Raw genomic sequence first — 22,194 nt, 5'->3', positions numbered from 1 at the left:
GTAGGTGATACCTAATTAGGTTGATGATCCTCAATTCAGTAATTACCCTTTCATATAACATCACCTATGGTCTTTTTCTGAGGCTAACTATTGGTGTTAACTAAGCTCATAGTAGGGCTATCCGCACTCTACACAGTCCTATAATCAGTATTAAGAGACCCCTTTAGGTGTCTGTGCCTTCTGTGATAGTTAACTCCAACAGATATTTAGTTAAAATTCTCAAGCTAGAAATGGTAAGAAAACTTTCACAGAAAAAACCTTAAAAAAAAAAAAAAGGCCCATACTTGGATTTTAATGTATCACGGTCTTTATTTACAACTTCATTGGCAAAAAAGAAAAGGAATAGTTTAAAACAGTCTAACACAGGGCACTGCAGCTGATCCTGGCAGATTAATGAAGTTTCATTTTAAATGTCCATCTAATTGTCCAAAGATATACAATACTGAATCTGCATATGCAGTTTCCTTTATGAAGTACAGGCTCATATCTCAGGCAGTCTTTTAAACATATAAATACAAAGGAAATAAAACCACTCATTAAAAACTGCATTAAATGAAGGGTAATTTAAATTTATGTTGTCCTTGTAATAACGCATGCCCAATGAAAATCAAAAGCTGGAAAAGCAGTTACACTTCCTACTTGAGTGGACAGTTACAACAATCAATCATTTTCTGCAATGACCATTATATTTTTAATTTATCATGAACTACTCTGAACTTACTATGAGATGTAGCCAAAGTCAGAAGACAAGATGTAGGGAGAATATTCCTTTTTTGGAGAGTAAGCCCTCCAGAATCAGCATGGGAAACAAACATCCTGTTGAAGAATTCTAGGTGGAAAAAAATTAATGTAGTCAATTTCAACTCATGCTGAGCTGGCTTAATTTTTTCATTGACTTCTTTGGTGTCATTCTTCTAAATCAAGTGTGTTTAATTCTTCTTCTAGTTCATCCAAATCTTCCCCAGTAAAAAGATTTTCATCAACAGGAACAGCATCGATGACTCCATTTTCCTGTCCCTCCCCTTCGTTGTCCTCTTCCAAATCACTTCTTTCACCATTTTCAGCCCTACCTCCGGAAGCTTCACTTAATTTGTTTTCTAAAAATAAAAACTGAAATCAGTAAGGCCTAGAAAAAGAAAACACTAGTCCATTAGCGACGGACAGTCACAGACTGATATACTTCTTTTCCTTTTTCCATGAAAGCCTTCCCTAAGATTACTCCAACAAGAACTGCTATTTTTCTGAGCTTACTTGTATCAATTATCTATACCTACTATAAAATATGTCTTTCACTGTAGACATCTGACTGCTTAACGGTTCATACATTTGAGGGCAAGATTTATCTTATACAACCTTGTGTTCTCTACATGACCCAACAATTAGGTTTTTAAACAGTCAACTTCCACATATTTTGTTTGAATAAATGATTATGGAATCAAAAAAAAAACATTTATGATATAAGCAGCTACTTCGCTTTTGGTTTTACAAATAGTAGTTAAGTCACACTAGTCGTAATGCTGTAAATGAGTGTGAATGCAGAAATATATCATCTTGTCATCAAACTGTGGGGAAAAAAAAAACCCTGGGGCTATGGAGCTACTTTTCCTTTCAGGCTATAATTATATGACTGAGAAAACAAAAATGCTGCCTTTTCTTGTTCAATGACATCAATATTGAACACATAGAATTTTTAATAGCCTAATTTAAAGTTATTTCAAACATCTCTGATGACAAGTTCTTGGGAATTATAACCTCTGAGGTACTTGCAATTGTGCCTATTGTCACCAAAGCCCTACTTCTCAAAGGAGCAAATCAGTCAGCAGATTGGCATTAAGACAATAGTCTGACAGCATTCTCAAATCTCAGGAGAACAGGCCAGTTTTTCAAGTTATAACTTTTATTCCTTCATTGTAAAAGCAAGGTTTAGCTTTTTTCCCCTCAACTTTTGCCTTGATCAGTAGTCTACCTTTTTCTCTCACAGCAACCATGCCAAACTTTTACTTTTTTCTTCAAATCCTCACTCAAGGTACAATTAGATATAAATTGTATCAGCAATCCTTATTTCCAAATACACCTAGCCAGCCTCTCCTCCATTCTCACTCTTAACTGAACTCATTATTTATACTTCCAGATCTTGCTTCTGTACCTAATATTGTTTCATTTTTAATTTTCATTCTTTCCCAGATCCTTTTTCTCTGGCCAACAGATATACTTAGATTTCCCATATCCTAAAAGGCCCTTCTCATGACCATGTCTCCCCCTCAAAGTTCTTAAGAGTGAGTTATCTGTAGTCATTTTTTTTCTCCTCATTCCTCATACCATTGCAGTCCCAATGAAAACTGTGTACCCTATTCCTACAACTCCTTCCCTAATCACAATTAAGGAATTATTTCTAATTCTCATCCTATTTAATCTTCCTGAAATTCTTCTTAATTTTTCTCTGTCCTTCTCAGTGTCTTTCCCAAGCTTTTTCTCTTTTGACTACTCTAAAACATTGATATTTTCTGCAGTCTGTTCTAGAATGTTTTCATCGTATGTATTGTGCCTGGGTGTGTTCATTCACTCTCAGCTACCAATGCAGATGACTTTCAAACCTTTTCCTCCTGGTAATGTCTACACAGTATCCTAGACAACGCCACTTTTGATAACCAAAATATCTCATACTCATGAGGTCCTGAACTGAACTCATTAGCTACATCTCCAAACTCATTTTGGCCCCTTCTAGTTTGTTAATGGCTTCAATATCCAACCAGCCACCCATTTCCACAGCCTCCACTGTTTACTACTTTTATATACGGCCAAATCACATGTTTATATGTTACCAGTCTGATACCTGCAAGCATCTAAGTTTGCCAAGCCTGGCCTAACCCCCTTTAGACAGTTTCTGAATTCTTAGAATTACACAAAAGTCAGCATACTTACCATCCTTTTCTGAAGTATATGTGCTGAATCTTTCAAGACTGGCTACAGTAATACCTGTCTCATCTACATCTCTTGGGATGTACAGGCTTAAATCTATGTCATTTACGCTCACTGAATCATCAACCTTTAAAAACACATAGAAAAGAAAGTGTTACTAATAAGAATAGTTTTCATAAATTACTTGCCCTTTACCTGACATTTATCTTAATGAAATAAAATTATTAATAATGCCAAATGAAAACAAATGACTATTGCCAAAATTCACTTCTTTTTCTAAACTTCTTGAAAAAAGAATAGCAATGCCATACTTGAAGCTTCTTCCTCTGACATCATATTTTTACATATAGAGTATATTTCCATCTTTCAACTCAAAGGCAGAAGTCAGAATTTTATGATAACCATATGAAAAATGAAAAGCTATTTGCTAATACTAAGTCTCTGTATCACCAAATAATTCTGCTGCTGTCTCCTGCTCCCTTCTCTGTACTTTTTAGTGTCTGTCTCATGATTCTTTTTTTTTAGTATAAAATATTAAACAAAAACCTTTTTTCTTTTAGAGGGAAAATAAAACATATTTTACAGCTAATACACAGAAGCATTTAACTATATATTAGGCACTGCCCTAAGTTCTATAAAGAACTGTAAATAAACATAAACTTATAAACTCATTTAATTCTCACAAGTACTCTGTGATGTAGGGATTATCATTATGTCCGTATTACAGATGGGGGTGGAGGCCTAGCATGTAACTAATTTCCCAGGTTAGAGTCAGGATTTGAACCAAGGCCCCAAAGTTGGTACTCTTAACTATACTGCTCTACTGTCACTCTCTACTGTTTCTCTCAATCAACATGAGAAGATGAGGTGACAAAGCTTCCTCTTACCTCATCACCACCCGTTCCCTGTGTATAACGGGTATCATCTGCTTCCTCATCATCATCATCAACCAGTTCAGGACGAAATTCAAACACCTCACGACCACTGATCTATTCAAATACACACATGTATCAACTCAGGACAAAATTCAAACATTTCTTGGTCACTGATTTTAGACATACACATAATTAAATAAGGATAAAATCTTGCATAATACAGAAATTATAAAATGAAAGAAAGAATAGAGAATCTATTTGGGTGAGTTTGGGACATACCACTAATGCTTTCCCTGCTTTGAAGTCTGCTTTCCTTCTTTCCATATCTTGCTCAAGTTTATCAATCTTTTCTTGTCTTTTTCTTTTCTTCCATGCAAGAAAAGATTCTAGAGTGATTTTGGTAACATTTGGACCTAGGGCAGAACGCTGCAAAGATAAAAAAGTTAATTTTCTCCCCCTAAAGTCATCTATGATACTATGATCTAATAGTTTTCTCTTACTTCAATTAAGCCCTTGCTTATGACTGTTATGAAGACATTAAATTTAGAATAAACTGATTTATTTTCACTTTACATGGCAAGGAGCAAAATGCATGTCCAGAGATACAAACATTTCTAAACATTATAAAATATATTATCCTGAGCTAGATGTCTTTTCAAAATTGAAGATGAGTAAAACTTGTCATGAGAAATAGTTTTAAAATAAGTCAATTGCTGAAAACAATAAATATGAAAAGCACCATGACAATATCCAAGTTTCATTTGTGATCCTCAAGAGATGAGAAAAAAAACTAAGCAAAAGGCACCATCTGCTTTCCTCAGGGCCAATAATCAAATAATAAATATACAGAAAAATAATACTTGCTGAACATCTGCCAGGTATTCAATGTTAAGTACTTCATACACATATGCTAACACATCCATCTCCACAAATAAGCAAACAGAGGGTGATGGAAAATTTACCAAAGGTTATTAGCTAATATGTGGCAGAACTAGGATACAAATAGTCATCTCAAATATATCTGACTCCAAAGTCTACATTTTCTATCACAGTATATTGCCTATGTGAGACACCAAACAGTATGTCCTTTTAAGAAATGTATATAATCTCAACATTAGACATGTACACAACACATTTAGATTACCCAAGACAAGGCAAAATGGATACAGTTTGAAGCATACAACCCTAAATCTAGTATTTCCAATAATCTCAACATGCTTCATGTCAAGGCCAGGAGCCTTATCTGCTAACTCAGTAACCCTATCTGCTGGCTCAAAGAATAAAACTCTTGTGCTGAGCCAGAGATGAGCAGCTGAAGAGTCTCTGAGTCCAGGAATGATGATAAAACATATAGTTGAAAAACTGTAGTGGAGTTGTCTGCTTCCACACGTGTTAAAAACTACTAAATAATTAGTAAAATGGCAAAAAAATAAAGACACCAAAGAAAATATCTAAAACGTCAAGTTCAATCACTCTGAATACCGACTAAGCATTTTCACAAACTGATATACCAGTATATCAATCTTATGGAAACAGTTTATTTGATAAGCCAGCAGCTAGTACTTAAAAAATTATTTCATAATTCTAAAATTAATGTCATGCTTGGCTAATGATCATGGCTAGGCTTACATTTTAGACGTATAAGAATAATCAAATAAAAAGTAAGGCAGCTTCGAGAAAAATTCATAATATTTCTTTCCCTTTCATAACAACATGCTATTGCCCCCAAGTGGTAAATATTAGAATTTCACAATAAATACTGCTTTAGTGTTTTATGGTAGGAAAAAGATACTAGTTACCTCTCTTTCAATTAGATCTTCTAATGAAATTTCATCTTCTTTCTCTTCTTTCTTTTTATCTTTTTTCAAGACGAACCCAGGAGGAAGTGCATGACGATACATGCAAATATCACCCCCTCCAGGGCATACCCAAAACCAGCCATATTTGTTGTTTTCAATAGCTTCAAGGAAATGCTTGCACACCTATAGAGACAATATTATTCACAAGCAGTGGCTCAGTGTGGTCCATTTCCAAGGTAAATGCTTAGGTATATGGAACAAGTACACTCAATTCACATCTTTTTTAGGCTAACCACTTACGTACAGAGCACCTTGCGTGCAGAAATGTAAATATAAATTAATTAAAATACTTAATACAATGGTAAATTCCCTTTAGAGAGGATCTGTATAAAATTTCTATTTTTGACATTGCTCTAAACTGAATTATACAAAAAGGATTTGCTGCCATTTAGGCTTTGTAAATGTAATCCAAAAGTCTGGTTTTCAAATATGAGAAAATAAAAATGGTTACAAAAAAATAAAACCAATAACTTTGTTTTGATTTGATCTTTCCTAAAAACTAATCACATGCAGTAAAGATACTAACACTATTTGAATTATCTGAAATTATAGGCAATTTCTTACATCTAAGAAAGGAGCAAGGCACAGAAGAAACACAAAGGATAGTGACCCTTTAAAACATGAATGGGTGCAAGATGCAACTGTACTGAAGCCTTAGGTAACACGCTTTACAAACAAGAAGGGAAAATTAACTAATAAGCATCATTTTTTTCCTGAAAAAATACAACAGAAGTAAGTAAAAACAATATTTAGAATTTTTCTAACACGGCAAGGTTTTTCATGGTAACTATACTACAGAATAAATATGTGGATATGAATGTAGGGTCTGAGAAATAATAAGGCACCAATTTTTAAAAGTACATTTCCTAGAATACTAGAACCATTATCTAACAAAAATTCATTTTGCAATTCATATGCAACAATATTTTCACCCTTGTGATTTATTAATGTCTCCCTACCATTAAAACAGAGTATGTTATGAATTAAGCGGGTTAATTTAATAGTTCTACCTCCATTCATTTTGCACAAAAAAATAAAGAAATCTACATGTTTCAGAAAGTAAAACCACCTCAGAAAACGGCATTTGAAGGACTTCAGCCACATGGTTTTCAAGTCACTTTTAAACAAGAAACAAATTTGTATAACTTACACCTGTAAATTCCAAAAACAAAGCTTGATTCACCTAATCTTTATGAAAAGAGGCAATAACTTAAAGAATAATCCAGTAGAAAACAGCAGCAAATACCTTGCCACTTAATTCTCCCTAATGATAAATACCACAGCAACTCAATTCAAGAAAAGGACATACTATTTGAGTTTTTGGTTTTTTCTTTTCCGCCTCACCGTGCTTCTTGTTCACTACTTCTTCCAGTTTTTTCTCATCCCAATTATCCATAGTATCTAAATAAAAAGAGATATGGAGACTAAATACTGTAATTTTTTTTTTTTTTTTTTTAAATTTATTATTTATTTATTATTTTTTTATTTTTGGCTGTGTTGGGTCTTCGCTTCTGTGCGAGGGCTTCCTCCAGTTGCGGCAAGTGGGGGCCACTCTTCATCGCGGCGCGCGGGCCTCTCACTATCGCGGCCTCTCCTGCCGCGGAGCACAGGCTCCAGACGCGCAGGCTCAGCAGTTGTGGCTCACGGGCCCAGTTGCTCCGCGGCACGTGGGATCCTCCCAGACCAGGGCTCGAACCCGTGTCCCCTGCATTGGCAGGCAGACTCTCAACCACTGCGCCACCAGGGAAGCCCTAAATACTGTAATTTTATCTACTGTCCCCAAAACACACTGCATGTATCCTTACACAGGAAAGCTCTATTTTAAGACTCACGACCAAACACATTTCCTTTAAAACACCAAAGGTAGGAATAACACTGTTGTGAGATTATCCACTAAAATCTAAGTACTTTAGGCAAATGAGAAAGTAGTACTGGAAGAAAGGGTAAGAGACAAATACAAAATAAGCCACTGGTTTTTAAACATCTTCATTTACTTAATCAAAGGGCATAATATGGTAAATTCAGATTTTATGAAAAACAACAACAAACAACTATTCTTTGGGACAAACACAGTCCTACTAAGACTGAAACAGTCTTCAAGCTATTAAATATCTTAGTGACAAAAAACCAAAAGTAATATACATTTACTTTTAAGAGAATATCTTTAAAAAAAATACCTTTTTCAAGCTCTTCATCTCTTGCATCAATGTAAACACTTCGCTTTTCACATTTTCTCTCCAGAGTCAAGTCATGAGAGAACTTACACTTATCTCCTTTAGTACACTGTCCTTGCTTGAAGAATGCACATACCACAGATTTGGGATCTGCACCTATGTCAAATAGCATATGGTATTTGTACCATAATCTGCCAGATCACAAAGTAGAGCTTCTATCTGAGATATAATTACTTTTGGTTAACTTGTTATTTTCTATTACTGGTGTCAGAGGAAATGCCATATATAAGTGAACAGTAAGACATTTTTTCTAAGTTCTTTCTAAAGCATTTTATATCTATTTTTGTTTCCTTTATTCTTACCAAAAAGAAAGAGAGCAGGAGTGGGAAACCAAGCAAACACATAGGTTATTCTATCGTCACTTGTCTAGTTGGAGTCAATGAGGCAGGAGGCAAAAGAGAAATATAAATGCAGGTATACTGCCAACAGTTTGGGATTTATAGTTTTTACAACCATAGGTTTGCTTTGCCCACTACCAAAGACTGGATATTATAAATCAACTAGTAGACTGCCCCAAATCCTTAATTTTCCCTTAAGTGAGGGGCTAATGGCTGGACTTAACAGTTGTGCGACACAGCTATGCAGATGTATAAAGGAACCATAAGAAAGTCATTGACAAAGATAACTTTGACAAAGGGAGTATTATTTTCATAGCATACACAACTGGCTTATAATCTGAAGAAAACATATTAAGAGTGTTAAAATATGAATTACATTTGATAAAAATAACGTTTCTGAAATTTAAAGTTTACCTTTACTTATTTTTTGAGCAGCAACTACAGGTTTGAACAACTCATTTAGCTCTTGCAATTCTTTCTTCTTGTCATCTTTCTTCAACTTCTTTTCAGCTTCACTTTGTGCTACCTATAATATTCACAGGTATAAAATGTAAATTTGATTTCATATAATGAAATTGTTTTTACTATATAGTAATATACAATATCACTGACATAAAGACAACTGCATATTACATGTATATAGTTCTTACTTCTTAATATCAGTGTTACAATGGCCTTCCAGTATATATTAAATGGTGTGGTTAAACCATTAAATGAAATTGCTAAATTTTGTAGCAGCTGACTTTTATAAAAAAAACCTATAAATGGTACCATGCCAAGTTAAAAGCATATTCAAAAGCTTATAGCAATAGTATTTATTAAGCATATGCTACATGCCCAGCATTTTTAGCAAATGGTTCTCACCTGGGAATTTCTTCTGTGACAACAACCCAGAAACAAGTAGGTGCATTTTGAAGATTAGAGATACAAACATCCTGAAATGCACAGTCCCACACAATAAAGAATTGTACCAACCCAAATACCTATAAGTACCCTTGTGGAAAAACACTGGGCTAGGTCAATGGGGGAGATCAAACAAAACAAAACAAACATGACATATGACATAATTCCAGGCACACAATTTACATACCTAATATGATTAGAGGATTCATCCAAACATTTATATGTCAGGTCCTATGTTAGATGACAGGGAATACAAAGATGAAAAGACAAAGATGCTTATTTAAAGAAGCTCGGAATCTAGTGGGAAGACAGACATGTCAACAACTATAATATAATACATGGTGCTCTGGGAACAAAGAATGCCAATATGCCTAAGAAAATTAGACTGAGCTAATATTTTACGGATGAATTCTTTTGATGGGCAAGAAATGCAGAGAGTGCCAGTCAATGCAAAGATATGAAAAAGGTATGAGAGACATCAATGAGAAACTTGGACCGTATCAACAGGTGACAGGATAAGACTCAAGAGTTTAAAGTAAGCCAGTGATACAATCAGATTGTATTTTACAAAGATCACGACAACTTTGTGAAGCGTGGACTAGAAGGAGCCCAAGAATGAAGGCAACGAAAATGAGGAGGCTAATAAAACTGCTGTAAGCAAGAAAGCACAAGGGCTTTAATTTAAATAGGCATTAGTAGCAAGGATGGAGGAAAGGGGAAGGAGCGCTCTTAAGGAGGTAGAACTGTTAGGACTAAGTGACTGGACATGAAGTACAAGGGAGAGGGAGGAGTCTAGGATTATCACTTGCATGGTTAGTGCTGCTAAACAAGACAGGGAATATAGGAGGAACAGGTTTCTGGGCAGGAGGTGGGGATGAGCTCAGTTTTAGACATACTGACTATGAGATGCTTACAGGGCATCTACGTGGAGCTATTTAGAAGGCAGCTGGACATGATCTTGATTCCCGGAGAGAACGTCTGCTTTGAGGTAAAGATTTTAGAAATAGCTGCTTACAAATAAGTAAACTTTGGGTGTGTATGAGACTACGCAAGGACAGCATAAAAAAGTGGTAAGAGCAGAGAACAGTTCCCTGAAGAATACCAATATTAAACAAGCCAACAGAACCTAAAAAGCCTGTTAAAGGAACAAAGAAACATCAAAGAAACAGAAATCCAGGACAAAGATGTACTAAAGGACAAGGAAATTTTAGGGAAAGATTGGCCAAATACCATAATAGGGTTAAAGGCATTCTAAATCCTGACTTTGACCATGTGGGTCGGATGTGTTTAAACAGAAAAACGGGAAAAGTTTTCTAAAAAGAAAAAATTTAAGTCACTTTATTTTTAATAAAAAGTATTCTTTGCTCATTAGGCCCAACTCAGACATTTGTGGGACCCCAAGCAAGAGTTCAGTGGATGCCTACAAATCATTTTTGTAAATGTTTATAAATTAGAAATCAAACTAATGTTAAATCAAGTATGGTTTGTACCCCTACTTGACAAACATACCTTGTGACCTGGAAGGACAGTTTCAAATTTAAAACGCTTAGGTTCCATGGAGTTCCACACTGGAGCATGGCAGTAAAGTGAGAGTCAACCCCTGGCTCCTCCTCTTCCCACCCTGAGTTTCATCCCACCACATTTGTGCAGGGAGAAAGAAGGTGCAGAGCAGAACATGGAATGGATCAAGGCTCTGTCCACACTCCTAGCACATATCCTCCCTTTGACTACTTCAGGCATATTGGCAGTGTAGTATACCCTAAGATGGACTTGGGGTAACTGACCTTTGCAGGCCCTGAGCTGGTGTGGGGAGAGGTACATCTGGAGGAGACACAGAGTAGGGTCATCCTCGGCATCACAGGGTTTAGGGTGAGGCATCTCTTGCTTGGCTCCAACAGCAAGACTGCTGCTCATTTCCAATGTTAAGTATGGTGGTTAGATACCTCAAGTTCACAGATAAAAGGTCAGGTACCCAAGAAATTATCAAAAATATATTACTAAATGTACTATCAAGCCTAACAACCACAACACATTTTATGGCTTTCTCAGGTCTATAAAATTTGAATACCAGTCAACATACTTCCCACTAGAAGAGAAAACAGGGGGAGGGGGAACATGTTTGAAATGAATTCTTATATTATGCCAGATGATTTACATTATCTTCTCTTTTAGTTAAACCATAGAAACCCTACAAGGGTAAATGCCCTTACACTATACTACAAATTAAAGACCAGTGTCACTAAATAATTTAAGATCATGTAACAAATAAGATAGGGGGATGCATACTCAAGTTGATCTGATTCCAAGGCCTGAGCATGCATTTTTATGAAACCAAGCTATTAAGTCAGCAGTGTGGAAGATCAAGCTTTTGGCTTTAGAGTCAAACTGTGTAAGAGAAAAAAAAGTGTTGGAGGCACTAATTTGTAGACAGCATCAGTGATAGAGGTTAACCATCTCACAAATATATATTCTGGTATTTTCAGATGGAAAAAAAAAATGTTTCCAAAAGTTGAGGAAAAGGAGATAGGGTGGTGAAAAAAGTACTTTTTAAAATAAAGGTCCATGTCTATAAAATCCTAAACTCAATAAAGTGAAAGATCTACATAAAATGAAGAATTGAGAATACAGAGATTTGAAGAAAATGGAGCTAAATTTTTCTGAATGATAAAATGGTAAAACTGATAAATGATTAAATAATTTCAAAATTCATATGGAAAAATAAACGCCTAAGAACAGCCAGGAAAAACAGAAAAGGAGTAACATCTTGGAGGGGAAGGACTTGCCTTAATAGCTAACAGAATATGTTACTAGGCCACTATAATCAAAATCAATGTGATACTGGTTTAGGGAAAGACAATAAACAGAAAAGAAAAGAGAATCCAGAAATAGATCTGAACATATATGAGACTTTAACATATGTCAATATGGGTATTTCAATTCAGTGAGATGAACGATGCTGGTATAAGTGGCTATTCATTTGAAAAGAAATAAACTTAGTATCATACAAAATAAATTTATATGATAAAATTACAGACTGTGCAAATAAAATAATTAGAAAAAATTGAGGAAAAACACACATAATCTCGTGGCGGGGAGACCTTTTAACCATATAAAAGAAAAACTAGACATATCTGACAATACAAAAACTAAAAACTGTTGTACAACAAAATGTAACAAAAACATCACAAATTATCTATAATGTAGACAGAAGGTGTCTCTCATAAATTGACAATAAAAAGACAAATAACCAAAAAAGCAAAGGATCTGAATAGACAAGTCAGAGAAGTACAAACCAAAATAGCCAACAAGCTTATGAAAAGGTACTCAAACTCACTAGGAGTAAGGGAAAGAAAGTAAAAATGAGGTATCACTTTATACATAATCAGATTGGAAAACATTAAAAAGAGCTTTAGTACCTATAACTCACGTACTGCAAATGAAAATCTGAAGTATTACAATCTCTATGGAGAATGATAGGCAAATTTATTAAAAATTAGAAATCCATTTCCCTTTATTTAGAAATGTGTCACCAGACAATTTATGCTACAGAAATAAAAGCACAAATGCATGTAAAAACACATGTATAAGGATATTTCTTGTACAACTGTTTTTAATGTCAGAAAGCTGGAAACAAAATGATTACTTATAGTGAAATGGATGGATACTGTACATCCGCATCACAGAACAGTATGCAGCCATTAGAATAAATTAGAACTATATCAAAATGGTTTGGAGGAATATCTAAAAGGTATTGCTGAGTAACAAAGGCAAGATGCAGGAAAGTTTATAGAGTAGGATTCCATTTTGAAACACAATTACAATATCAAACATTTTTATCTGCAACGATGCTGTACTACATCCGTATGAAGAAAATGAAGAAATTTAAGTTATTTACCTGACGTGGATTTTGTTGACCAAATTTAACTTGATGAGTGACAGCCTTGATAAACTTCTGTTGCTTTGCTCCTTTCTTATTCTTTAGACCAAAAGTTTTGTCCTAAATGAGAAAAATTATTGAGATATCTTAGCAATTTATATTAATTTCTTATCTTTTTTCAGTCATGTCTAAAAATCATTCTTTCATTTACGTATTGGTAAGAAAATTATTCTTTCTTTATGCTATACACAGACATGCAAAACACTACAACAGCAAGTCTAGGCAACATATGACCTCAAAACATCACCCAGGATTCTTTAGGATTCAATACATACTTATAACTATCATCAATAAACTTGTTAGCCTATAATGCTTTTTCTCAGTTGTGTTTTTAGAATATCAGTATTACAGGATGTGCAGAGTTGTTACACTAGGATAATTAGTTCAACAGTCAAATAAGTTTAGGAAAATGCTTATTTAACAGGGTTTTTAATTCTCAAGCACAAGATATGTGAGAGCCTTTACTAGAGGGGATACAGTAGGCAGCAATCCCAAATCTTATTTTACCTCAGAAAGCATTTTTCTCAGAGTATCCTGAGGGATTATGCACTACTGAACACATTTTACGGAATACTGCGTAAGAAGATACATTACGTTCTGGATTGGTTTTTTGGGGTAATAGAGCTATCCTCTCAAAACAATTAAATTTATAGAAATCAAACTACTAAAGTATATACATTACTAGCTGTTGCTAAAAAGGAAATATTAAATTGAAGTATTCCTAACTAAAAAGCAACAATCTAAATTTGGAATATTATTAAATAGTAATTTGGGCAAGTTATTAATACAATAGCAGCTATCAGTTATGGAATGCTCATTATGTGCAAGGCACTAACGGTGGTCTTTGACTACTTATTCATATTTAGTAAGTATACAGCATAAAAACATTTAGAAAGCACTGCACAACTGTGTGTGTGTTTGGGGGCTACAGTGGGTTGAATAGGGTCCCCCCCTCAAATTCATGTCTACCCCGACCTCAGAATGTGACTTTATTTGGAAATAGGTCTTTGTAGCTGTAATAAATTAAGATGAAGTCACACTGGATTACAGTGGGCCCTAAATCCAATGACTGGTATCTCTATAAGAAGAGGAAAGGACACACACATAGAGAGAGAAGGCAGTGTGAAGAAAGAGGCAGAGAGATTAGAGTGATACAACTTCCAGCCAAGGAATGCCAAGGACTGCCAGAAGCCACCAGAAACCAGGAAAAGGCAAGAAAAGATTCTTCCCTAGAGTCTTCAGAGGGAGCACTGCCCTGCCTGCACCTGATTTCAGATTTCTAGCCTCCACATCTGTGAAAGAATAAATTTCTGTTGTTTCAAGTCACCTGGTTTGTGGTAATTTGTTATGGCAGCCCTAAGAAACTAACACAAGAAGCTAGACTGAGTGAGCTTCACTCTAAGGTAAATGGGTGAAAAGGCTGTCAGGAAACCACCAAACACTGGTATCTGAAGTCTTTTTTCCTGTCTTTTCTGTTTCTCTGGAGAAGAATCTTCTAGCTAGGAGAGCAACAACCCTGGCTAAAGGACTGGAGAAGAGAGCAGGTGGGAGAAGGTGTCTCTTAGTTTACTACACAGACTCCTTAGTGGCCCTTTTCAGGCTCACATTTTAACCATGCTTCCCACATCCTTTGTGTCCAGTTACAGAAGCAAAGAGGCCTCCTGATTTACCCCCTCCACCTCCCTTTCTTGCAAGGGGAATAGATAAGAGCTATCAGCTACTTCTATACTTTTAACACCCAGTTTTCAGTCACTCGCCTTCTGCATTACCTAGTACCTCCCACTGTTGAGCTTTTTGCAGACTTCTGCAGAGCAAACCCACTTGCTTCTCAATCACGCACTCTTAGGTGGGCACTCAGGCCCAACTGCTCTGCTTTACTAAGCCAGTTAACCAACTCATCCATCCACTATCAATCTTCGTATGCTGAGGTTCAAAAGTGCAACACCATCTACATATGTCTCATCAGAGAACAGCGTATCTGGGGTTCAACTCATGCCCCACATGTAACTACAGAGGAGAAGCAAACTGTGAATAAACAAGGCCAAACAGCAAGGTAGATACTGATATATGAAGACTTAGGAAAGAAAAAAGTCCTCTAAGGGGATGTGGCCAGCTAGAGAAGAAAGTACTCATGACAACAGCTTCTGGTAGAGGTATATAAGCTCCAGATTCCAGGAGAAGAACAGTTTTTCAGGTTTAATTACACTGCTTTAGCACATACTTAACCAGTCTAAAGAGAATGAATGAGTTGTGTCTTGGAATTCTCTAATTAGGTTAGAACTTGGAAATAGTTATTTTTTTCCAGAGATAAGGGACACTTATTTACCTAGTATTCACTAAACATAAACTCCTGAATATATACTTTATTGAATCCTCTTAACAACCATATGATATACTATTATCTCATTCTGTAAATGTGGATACTGAAACTCAGAAATGTTCAACAATTCTTTTGAAGTAACATTGCTAATAACGGGCAGGCTGTACAATGTAATGATTTAAGAGTATAAGCTCTGGAGTCAGACTGGCCAAATTCTAATCCCAAACAGAACTGGGCAAATTACCTTCTTTGTCAGTTTTCTTATTTGTAAAGTGGGTCTCACTCTAACCTCTTAGGATTACTACAAAGAGGTGGAACACAGTGGTTAACATCAAGGACTCTGGAGCCAGAATCCTGACTCTGCCACTTGCCGGCCTAATAACCTTGGGCAAGTTATTTAACCTGTTTCTGTTTCCTCAACTGCAAAAAGGTACTTATCTCAGTGAGAGAATTAAAGGAGCTGTGTAAATTTATCACTTGTAGATGGCTTGTTTCTTTTCCTTCCTTTCCCCAAAACACTGAGAACTGTGTCTGGCCCAGGTATATTTGACTCCAAGCAAAGTCCTTGTTCTTTCCACCATGAAAAACTACTTCCCAGAGAAACTAGTTAGGTTATTGGGTCGGTTGGTACACAAAGTTTTCTGAATATTACACTGTGGACCTGGGATACTAACAGTACCTCTTGAAAATAGGATAGTTTGAAATTCGGAATACTTCCAAAAGGCTTCCTTTCCCTTTTTCTTGAGTTCAGGACAGACCTTACCTAAAGATTAACCTGGATTTAGCGTCGGGGGATATGAGATGGGAAGACTGGAGGTTATACTCAACCACAAATCATGGTTAAAATAAACCTAGGGAAACAGTGGTCCTCATTAGATTAATAAGGTCCCAAAGGTTAAGTGATAAGGAAGAAACAGTGTGTGTTTCAGACTTGGGAAATTAAATACAAAGGAGTTTAGAGAACAGGCAGTAATTCTAAGAAAAGGACGACTCCCAGAGGTTCCAAAAGCCTTAACACTCAGTGAACTCCAGACTTCACTTAAAACTGACACTTTCTCCCCCTTCCACTTCCACTTCTTCCAAGCAAGAAGTAATCCTGCTTCTTTTACAGGACAGCCTCCACTCCTTAAATAAGATGTCTGAATAAAGGAAGGGGGCAGGAGTGCAGGTCAATAATGAATAGTACTCCAAGATAACTGGAGTCCTCCTTTTTGGACACTAGTATAAACAAAGGCCAGCACTGTTTTACCTCATTAGTTTCTTCCCCAAATGCACTCCAGTATATTTTTGTTGTCTATCCATGCAATGGATATTCTGCAGCTGGTTAATACAGCTTCAAGTAATCAACAGTTGACCTTAGCTGAAGTTTTTCACTGGCAACGAGAATCATTTCTTTCTCCATCCTTTACATACCTGGATCCTATCCCTATAGGTCTCCATTACTACTTCCTTGCTGCTACAAGGCCTTAGCTGGACATCCTTTATTTGCTTGCCCTAAACTCAGATTATCCCCCCCTTTCCATTAACAAACCTTCCATTTCCCAAAGCTGACTTCAGTTTATTAAATTTTATCCAAAGAAAGCAAATAGTGCATGCCATTTGAGACAACAGTGTGACTGTTTAACAGAACCATAACCCTTTTTGATATACTCATTTCAGAAAGAAAATACTTATAAATGCAAATGAATTCATGAAATCTTGGGGAGTTTAAATAGAGAAAGTAAAAAAATGAAGGCACCATAAGGAAATTATTTCAAGTGATAGAAAGTAAGCACTGCATAAACAGTACAGTTCAGTCTATTTCCCCTAACTAGTTCTTTTTATATTAATAAATTAACAACTGCCATTAATTGAACATATACCATATGTGAGGTACTTTACATGTCATCTCATTTAACCCACTGTTCTGTAATATAAGAATTAGCTCCATTTTGCTAATGAGAAACTGCGGTTCAGATAGGTCATGTAACGTGTCTAAAACTACAGAATTTGAAATATATATATATATTTATTTATTCATTCATTTATTTATTTATGGCTGTGTTGGGTCTTTGTTGCCGCGCACGGACTTTCTCTAGTTGTGGCGAGCAGGGGCTACTCTTTGGTGTGATGCGCAGGTTTCTCACCGCGGTGGCTTCTCTTGTTGCAGAGCACGGGCTCTAGGCACGCGGGCTTCAGTAGTTGTGGCACGCAGGCTCAGCAGTTGTGGCTCGTGGGCTCTAAAGCACAGGCTCAGTAGTTGTGGCGCACGGGCTTAGTTACTCCGTGGCATGTGGGATCTTCCCGGACGAGGGCTCGAACCCATGTCCCCTGCACTGGCAGGCAGATTCTTAACCACTGCCACACCAGAGAAGCCTCCGAAATTTGAAATTTTAATGTGAAATATGGGATTCAAATGCAGGTCTATCTCGCCCCAAGCCACTGCTTCTTTCATTAAATTACGCTGTCTCTCATGCCTCTTTTTACTTCCTTTACTTAGAGTTCTCAAAAGCTACGTGTTGCTGTTGTTCTTCTATAGTGAGTGCCTATGGTGGTGGCAGTGGAAGCAACAGAGGTACAGAAGATGGGACAGGCAAGTAGTGCAACCACTTATTTTAAAATCTCTTCAAAAGTACTGCTTAAAAAGCTTATGTTCTACTTAACTGTCAATTTTTGGTGAACTTAGAATTTCGGGTCATAGTCCTATAAAAACCTTCCAAAATTAACCAGACTCTTAAATAAGTATTAGCCTTTTACAGGTCAAAATATAGACTATTTTGAAAAAGAAATATTTTTTTCCACAAATATTATGGTCATAGAGATAAACAACCAGTAAGAACCAGGTTCCAACTACGTTCATTATAAGTCTGTTGCAGAATATATTTTACATCACTAAAAACAGAACTACCATATGACCCAGCAATTCCACTCCTGGGTATATATCCAAACCCCCCCCCCAAACACTAATTTGAAAAGATGCATGCACCCCAATGTTCATAGCAGCGTTGTTTACAATTGCCAAGATATGGAAGCAATCTAAGTGTCCATCAACAGATGAATGGATAAGGAAGATATGGTACATACACACACACACACACACACACACACACACACACACACACACACAATGGAATACTACTCAGCCATAAAAAAGAATGAAATTTTGCCATCTGCAGCAACATGGGTGGACTTGGAGGGCATTATACTAAGTTAAATGAGTCAGATGGAGAAAGACAAACACTGTATGATATCACTTATATGTGGACTATAAAAAACACAACAAACTAGTGAATATAACACAAAACAGACTACTAGATACCAGTGGAGGGGGGAATAGACAGGTGGAGAAGTGGGAGGTACAAACTATTGGGTGTATATAGGCTCAAGGATGTACTGTACAACACAGGGAATACAGTCAATGTTTTGTAATAACTATAAATGGAAAGTAACCTTTAGAAGTTGTATATAAAACTTAAATTAAAAAACATGTAGAATTCTTAAAAATATATATTTTACTTCATCTTAATTTTTAAAGGCTTTGGTAATAAAAATCCTTTCTAGTATTCAAAATTGTGCAAATTATACAAAAATTGATAAAGTGCTGTTCTGGATGAAATCTGATTGAGGAGCTGGGAGCTAAGCCTGCTGTAACTCTCCTCAACCCCTTGCAAGAGCCACTGTGACATGCTAGGGCTTTAGGTAAGTTTAAAAAAAAAAAAAAGTCACTTATGATATTTAACAAAATAGAATATACTGTTTCCTAACCATGATGAATAACACAATATTCTCTATAAATCTAGTTTCACAAAAAATGATATAACTTAACCTACAATTTACAATATTGTCGTTCCTCTCTGGTGGTAGCAAAGATCTATGCAACACACTACCATTTAAAAACAAAAAACAGGGCTTCCTTGGTGGCGCAGTGGTTGGGAGTCTGCCTGCCAGTGCAGGGGACACGGGTTCGAGCCCTGGTCTGGGAGGATCCCACATGCCGCGGAGCAACTGGGCCCGTGAGCCACAACTGCTGAGCCTGCGCGTCTGGAGCCTGTGCTCCGCAGCAACAAGAGAGGCCGCGATAGTGAGAGGCCCGCGCACCGCGATGAAGAGTGGCCCCCACTTGCCGCAACTGAAGGCCCTCGCACAGAAACGAAGGCCCAACACAGCCAAAAATAAATAAATAAATTAATTAATTAAAAACAAAAAACAAAAAAACCCCTACTCATCATATATGTTAAATGTGAGGGAAAAATGCTTAATTTCACCATTCTGTTAGAATACTTTTGGCTAAAGAATACAGCTATTTTGCAATTTTCTTTGGTGAAGTCTTCATTAACGAAACTAAAGTCCTCTTTACCTTAAAAATAACCTTGTAACAAGATTAATGAATCCATAATATAACTACCATTTTTAGTTGATGGGATACTATAAGTAACTTTCATTTACAATTCCTTAAAACAAAAATAAATATTTATTTAAAAATAGAAACACTCATATATAGTTAAAACTTGATAATGTGTAAAGTATACTTACATTGTCATGTAACATTTAATTTCATGTCTATACGGGAGTTTTACTTGGCATCATGGTCTAACATGTTAATACAACCTCAGTAAAGGAAGTTAACAGGTAAAATGTCATCCCTAAAATGCTCCTGGTTTATTTACACAGCACCGAATGCCATCAGATCTCCATCCCCAGAGATCTACCTAAGTGCCAGGAGTCCAGATTGTTCAAAAAGGTATAGCAGACACAGGTGTGAAGGTGACAAACATTCTGTTTTCAAATCTCCGGTTATGCTACTCATGACAGTTCTAAATAGCACAAACTGGCAATAAGAATACAGGTTCTGCTTCAGTGTTGGAACTTGGCCAAGGCTACTAGAATTCTAAATAAGCATGTTAGTTAAATTCAACCAGCAGACTAAAAATTTTGTGAAATTTGACAAAGTTCTGATTAGATTTATACAATGAAACTCTGGAGGCTTTCAATGCTATTTTTCAAGGCTATAAATACTAAATATTAAAAATAATAATCATTTATAAATAAACATCTCATTTCAAAACACGCAACACGCATTTTGGTCGTGTTCTAATAAAAAGTTAACTATTCCACAAAAGGCTCTCCATTAATTATTCAGATATACCTTATGCAGGAAAAACGGTCATGGTTTTTCCAATTACTTCTAACGCACACGAGGAACTGTTTAATTATGAGAAGGATTAATAACAGGAATTGAGGGAAGAAATATCTTGTTGGGGACTACACTGTACGTTTATGGAATCTCAAATACGGTTCACTCTCTTAAGGAAACTCATTGATACAGTCGTTGGACTACAAACATAAAATATTTGAGAACGTCAACAGCGTTCCTCTCCCATTAAAGGGCAACAGGCTCAGTGCACTAAATGAATATAGATAATATATAACAAATCCAGATACGGCACTGTACACAGCTAGTGACATGAGACCTAATCTCTCTTAAAACGTCATTGGATTTAATGTAACTCAGAATCTATGTGACAAGCGCCATGTACAAGACGGTGGGCTACGACATGAAAGAAACCTCCTCTCTTTATGTAACTTGAGACAGTTTAGAGATGGATCGAGAAGGCCACGAAGAAGTAATCTGTTGCCTTGAAAGAAGTAACCACTATTCCTAAGTGACGGGTAAAGAAACAAGGAACACAAAGGCTCGTAATGAGTCGGCCTCCCAGAAAGAGTCTGGTCCGGGGCAGTTCAGCGTAGTTTTTAAAACACAAGCCTAAAAACATCTTCAATTTCGGTGACTAGCGAAGGACACAACCTTGTGTGGGCACTGGGGTGGGGGTCGTTTCGCACGCGACCCGGTGAAGGCTGCCGTGTGGGCGGAGAAGCAAAGGCTGGGTACGGGGGCGCCAGCGGCGTCACTACAGCGATGAGAGGCAGTGAGCGTCATCAGGGCGCTGGAGAAGGGGCTGTGGGCACACAGAACCAAAGGAAGGGGCACGTGGCCCCGGAAGACGCGAACAGGAGCCGGGGAGCGTGGAACCGGGAGACTGCTTTCCTGAGGACTCGCGGCGTGAGTGGGGGAGGGGGTGGGTACTCACTTCGATAATCTTCTCCTTCTTTTTCTGCTCCGCCTTTTTGCTGCCCCCGGCCTGAGCCTGTTTCTTGGGGGGCATTGCGGAGATAGGTGGCACCGGCCAGACTTAAGCGTAGCTGGACTCCCTCAGGGACTCTGGCCCCGCGATAGGAGGAGGAAGACACGCGCAGCCGTCGCCGCCGCACCACACGGAAAGCTAGTCGCTCACTCGCCGCCGAAACGCGGCCTTTGCGACAGTTCGGTGCTGCGGAGCATTGTGGGTAGCGAGGAGCGCGGAAGCGGAGGTGCGCGTGCGCTTCTGCAGCGGCCGGCCAGGATGGGGCGGGGACGGGACGTGGGAAAATGACCAGGCGTCACACGTGATGTCGCTTACGCGCCTAGCGTTTTCTTGGTTGCGGCAGGCCTCATAGTGGTTGGGGCGAGCGGGTTGGAGCCCACTGCGCTTGAGTTCTCCCTGCGCATTCTGTTCCGCTGAGGATGTGCTACTCATGCCCATCTTCGCCTCGGGTGGAGGCTTTTTCTGCCTGCTGGATTAGTGGTCGCCTGTAGCATCCCCAGCCTGGGTGATCACCGAGCAGCCGCAGCAACTCGGGGATGCTTGGAGGTTCAGGGTACCCAGTTACCTTCTTCTCGTGCCCAGGTGGGGCAGGGCCGGCCGGCCGGCGAGTGCAGCGTGCTTCAGGTTACTGTGAAGGTTTACGAAGAAGTGGAAACTTTCTACATAAGATAATGCCAAAGAATCCCG

General features: G+C 37.5%; 1 protein-coding gene across 1 annotated transcript; it reads right to left on the bottom strand.

The window, feature by feature from the left end:
• Positions 1-289: 289 nt before the first annotated feature.
• On the bottom strand, positions 290-21,662 carry ZC3H15 (zinc finger CCCH-type containing 15). The gene is made up of 10 exons (XM_059927294.1): positions 21,454-21,662; positions 13,024-13,125; positions 8,640-8,751; positions 7,831-7,983; positions 6,963-7,054; positions 5,594-5,776; positions 4,074-4,220; positions 3,807-3,908; positions 2,923-3,046; positions 290-1,097 (listed from the first exon to the last, which is right to left on the bottom strand). The coding sequence occupies exons 1-10, from the start codon at positions 21,526-21,528 to the stop codon at positions 907-909; spliced, it is 1,281 nt and encodes a 426-aa protein (XP_059783277.1). The 5' UTR covers positions 21,529-21,662; the 3' UTR covers positions 290-906.
• Between the last annotated feature and the right edge of the window lie 532 nt (positions 21,663-22,194).

Source organism: Balaenoptera ricei, chromosome 7 (genome assembly GCF_028023285.1).
Source record: "Balaenoptera ricei isolate mBalRic1 chromosome 7, mBalRic1.hap2, whole genome shotgun sequence".
Lineage (NCBI taxonomy): Eukaryota > Metazoa > Chordata > Mammalia > Artiodactyla > Balaenopteridae > Balaenoptera > Balaenoptera ricei.
Note: the sequence above shows the minus strand (reverse complement) of the source record. Positions and strands in the feature narration are given on the sequence as shown.

Bases quoted from the DNA above. Each gene is read 5' to 3' on its own strand.
- ZC3H15 (XM_059927294.1), bottom strand. From the start codon at position 21,528: ATGCCCCCCAAGAAACAGGCTCAGGCCGGGGGCAGCAAAAAGGCGGAG. The intron at 13,126-21,453 runs GTGAGTACCCAC...TTTCTCATTTAG, and splicing joins AGAAGGAGAAGATTATCGAA to GACAAAACTTTTGGTCTAAA. The intron at 7,055-7,830 runs GTATTTTTTTTA...CTTTTTATTTAG, and splicing joins AGATGAAGAGCTTGAAAAAG to ATACTATGGATAATTGGGAT.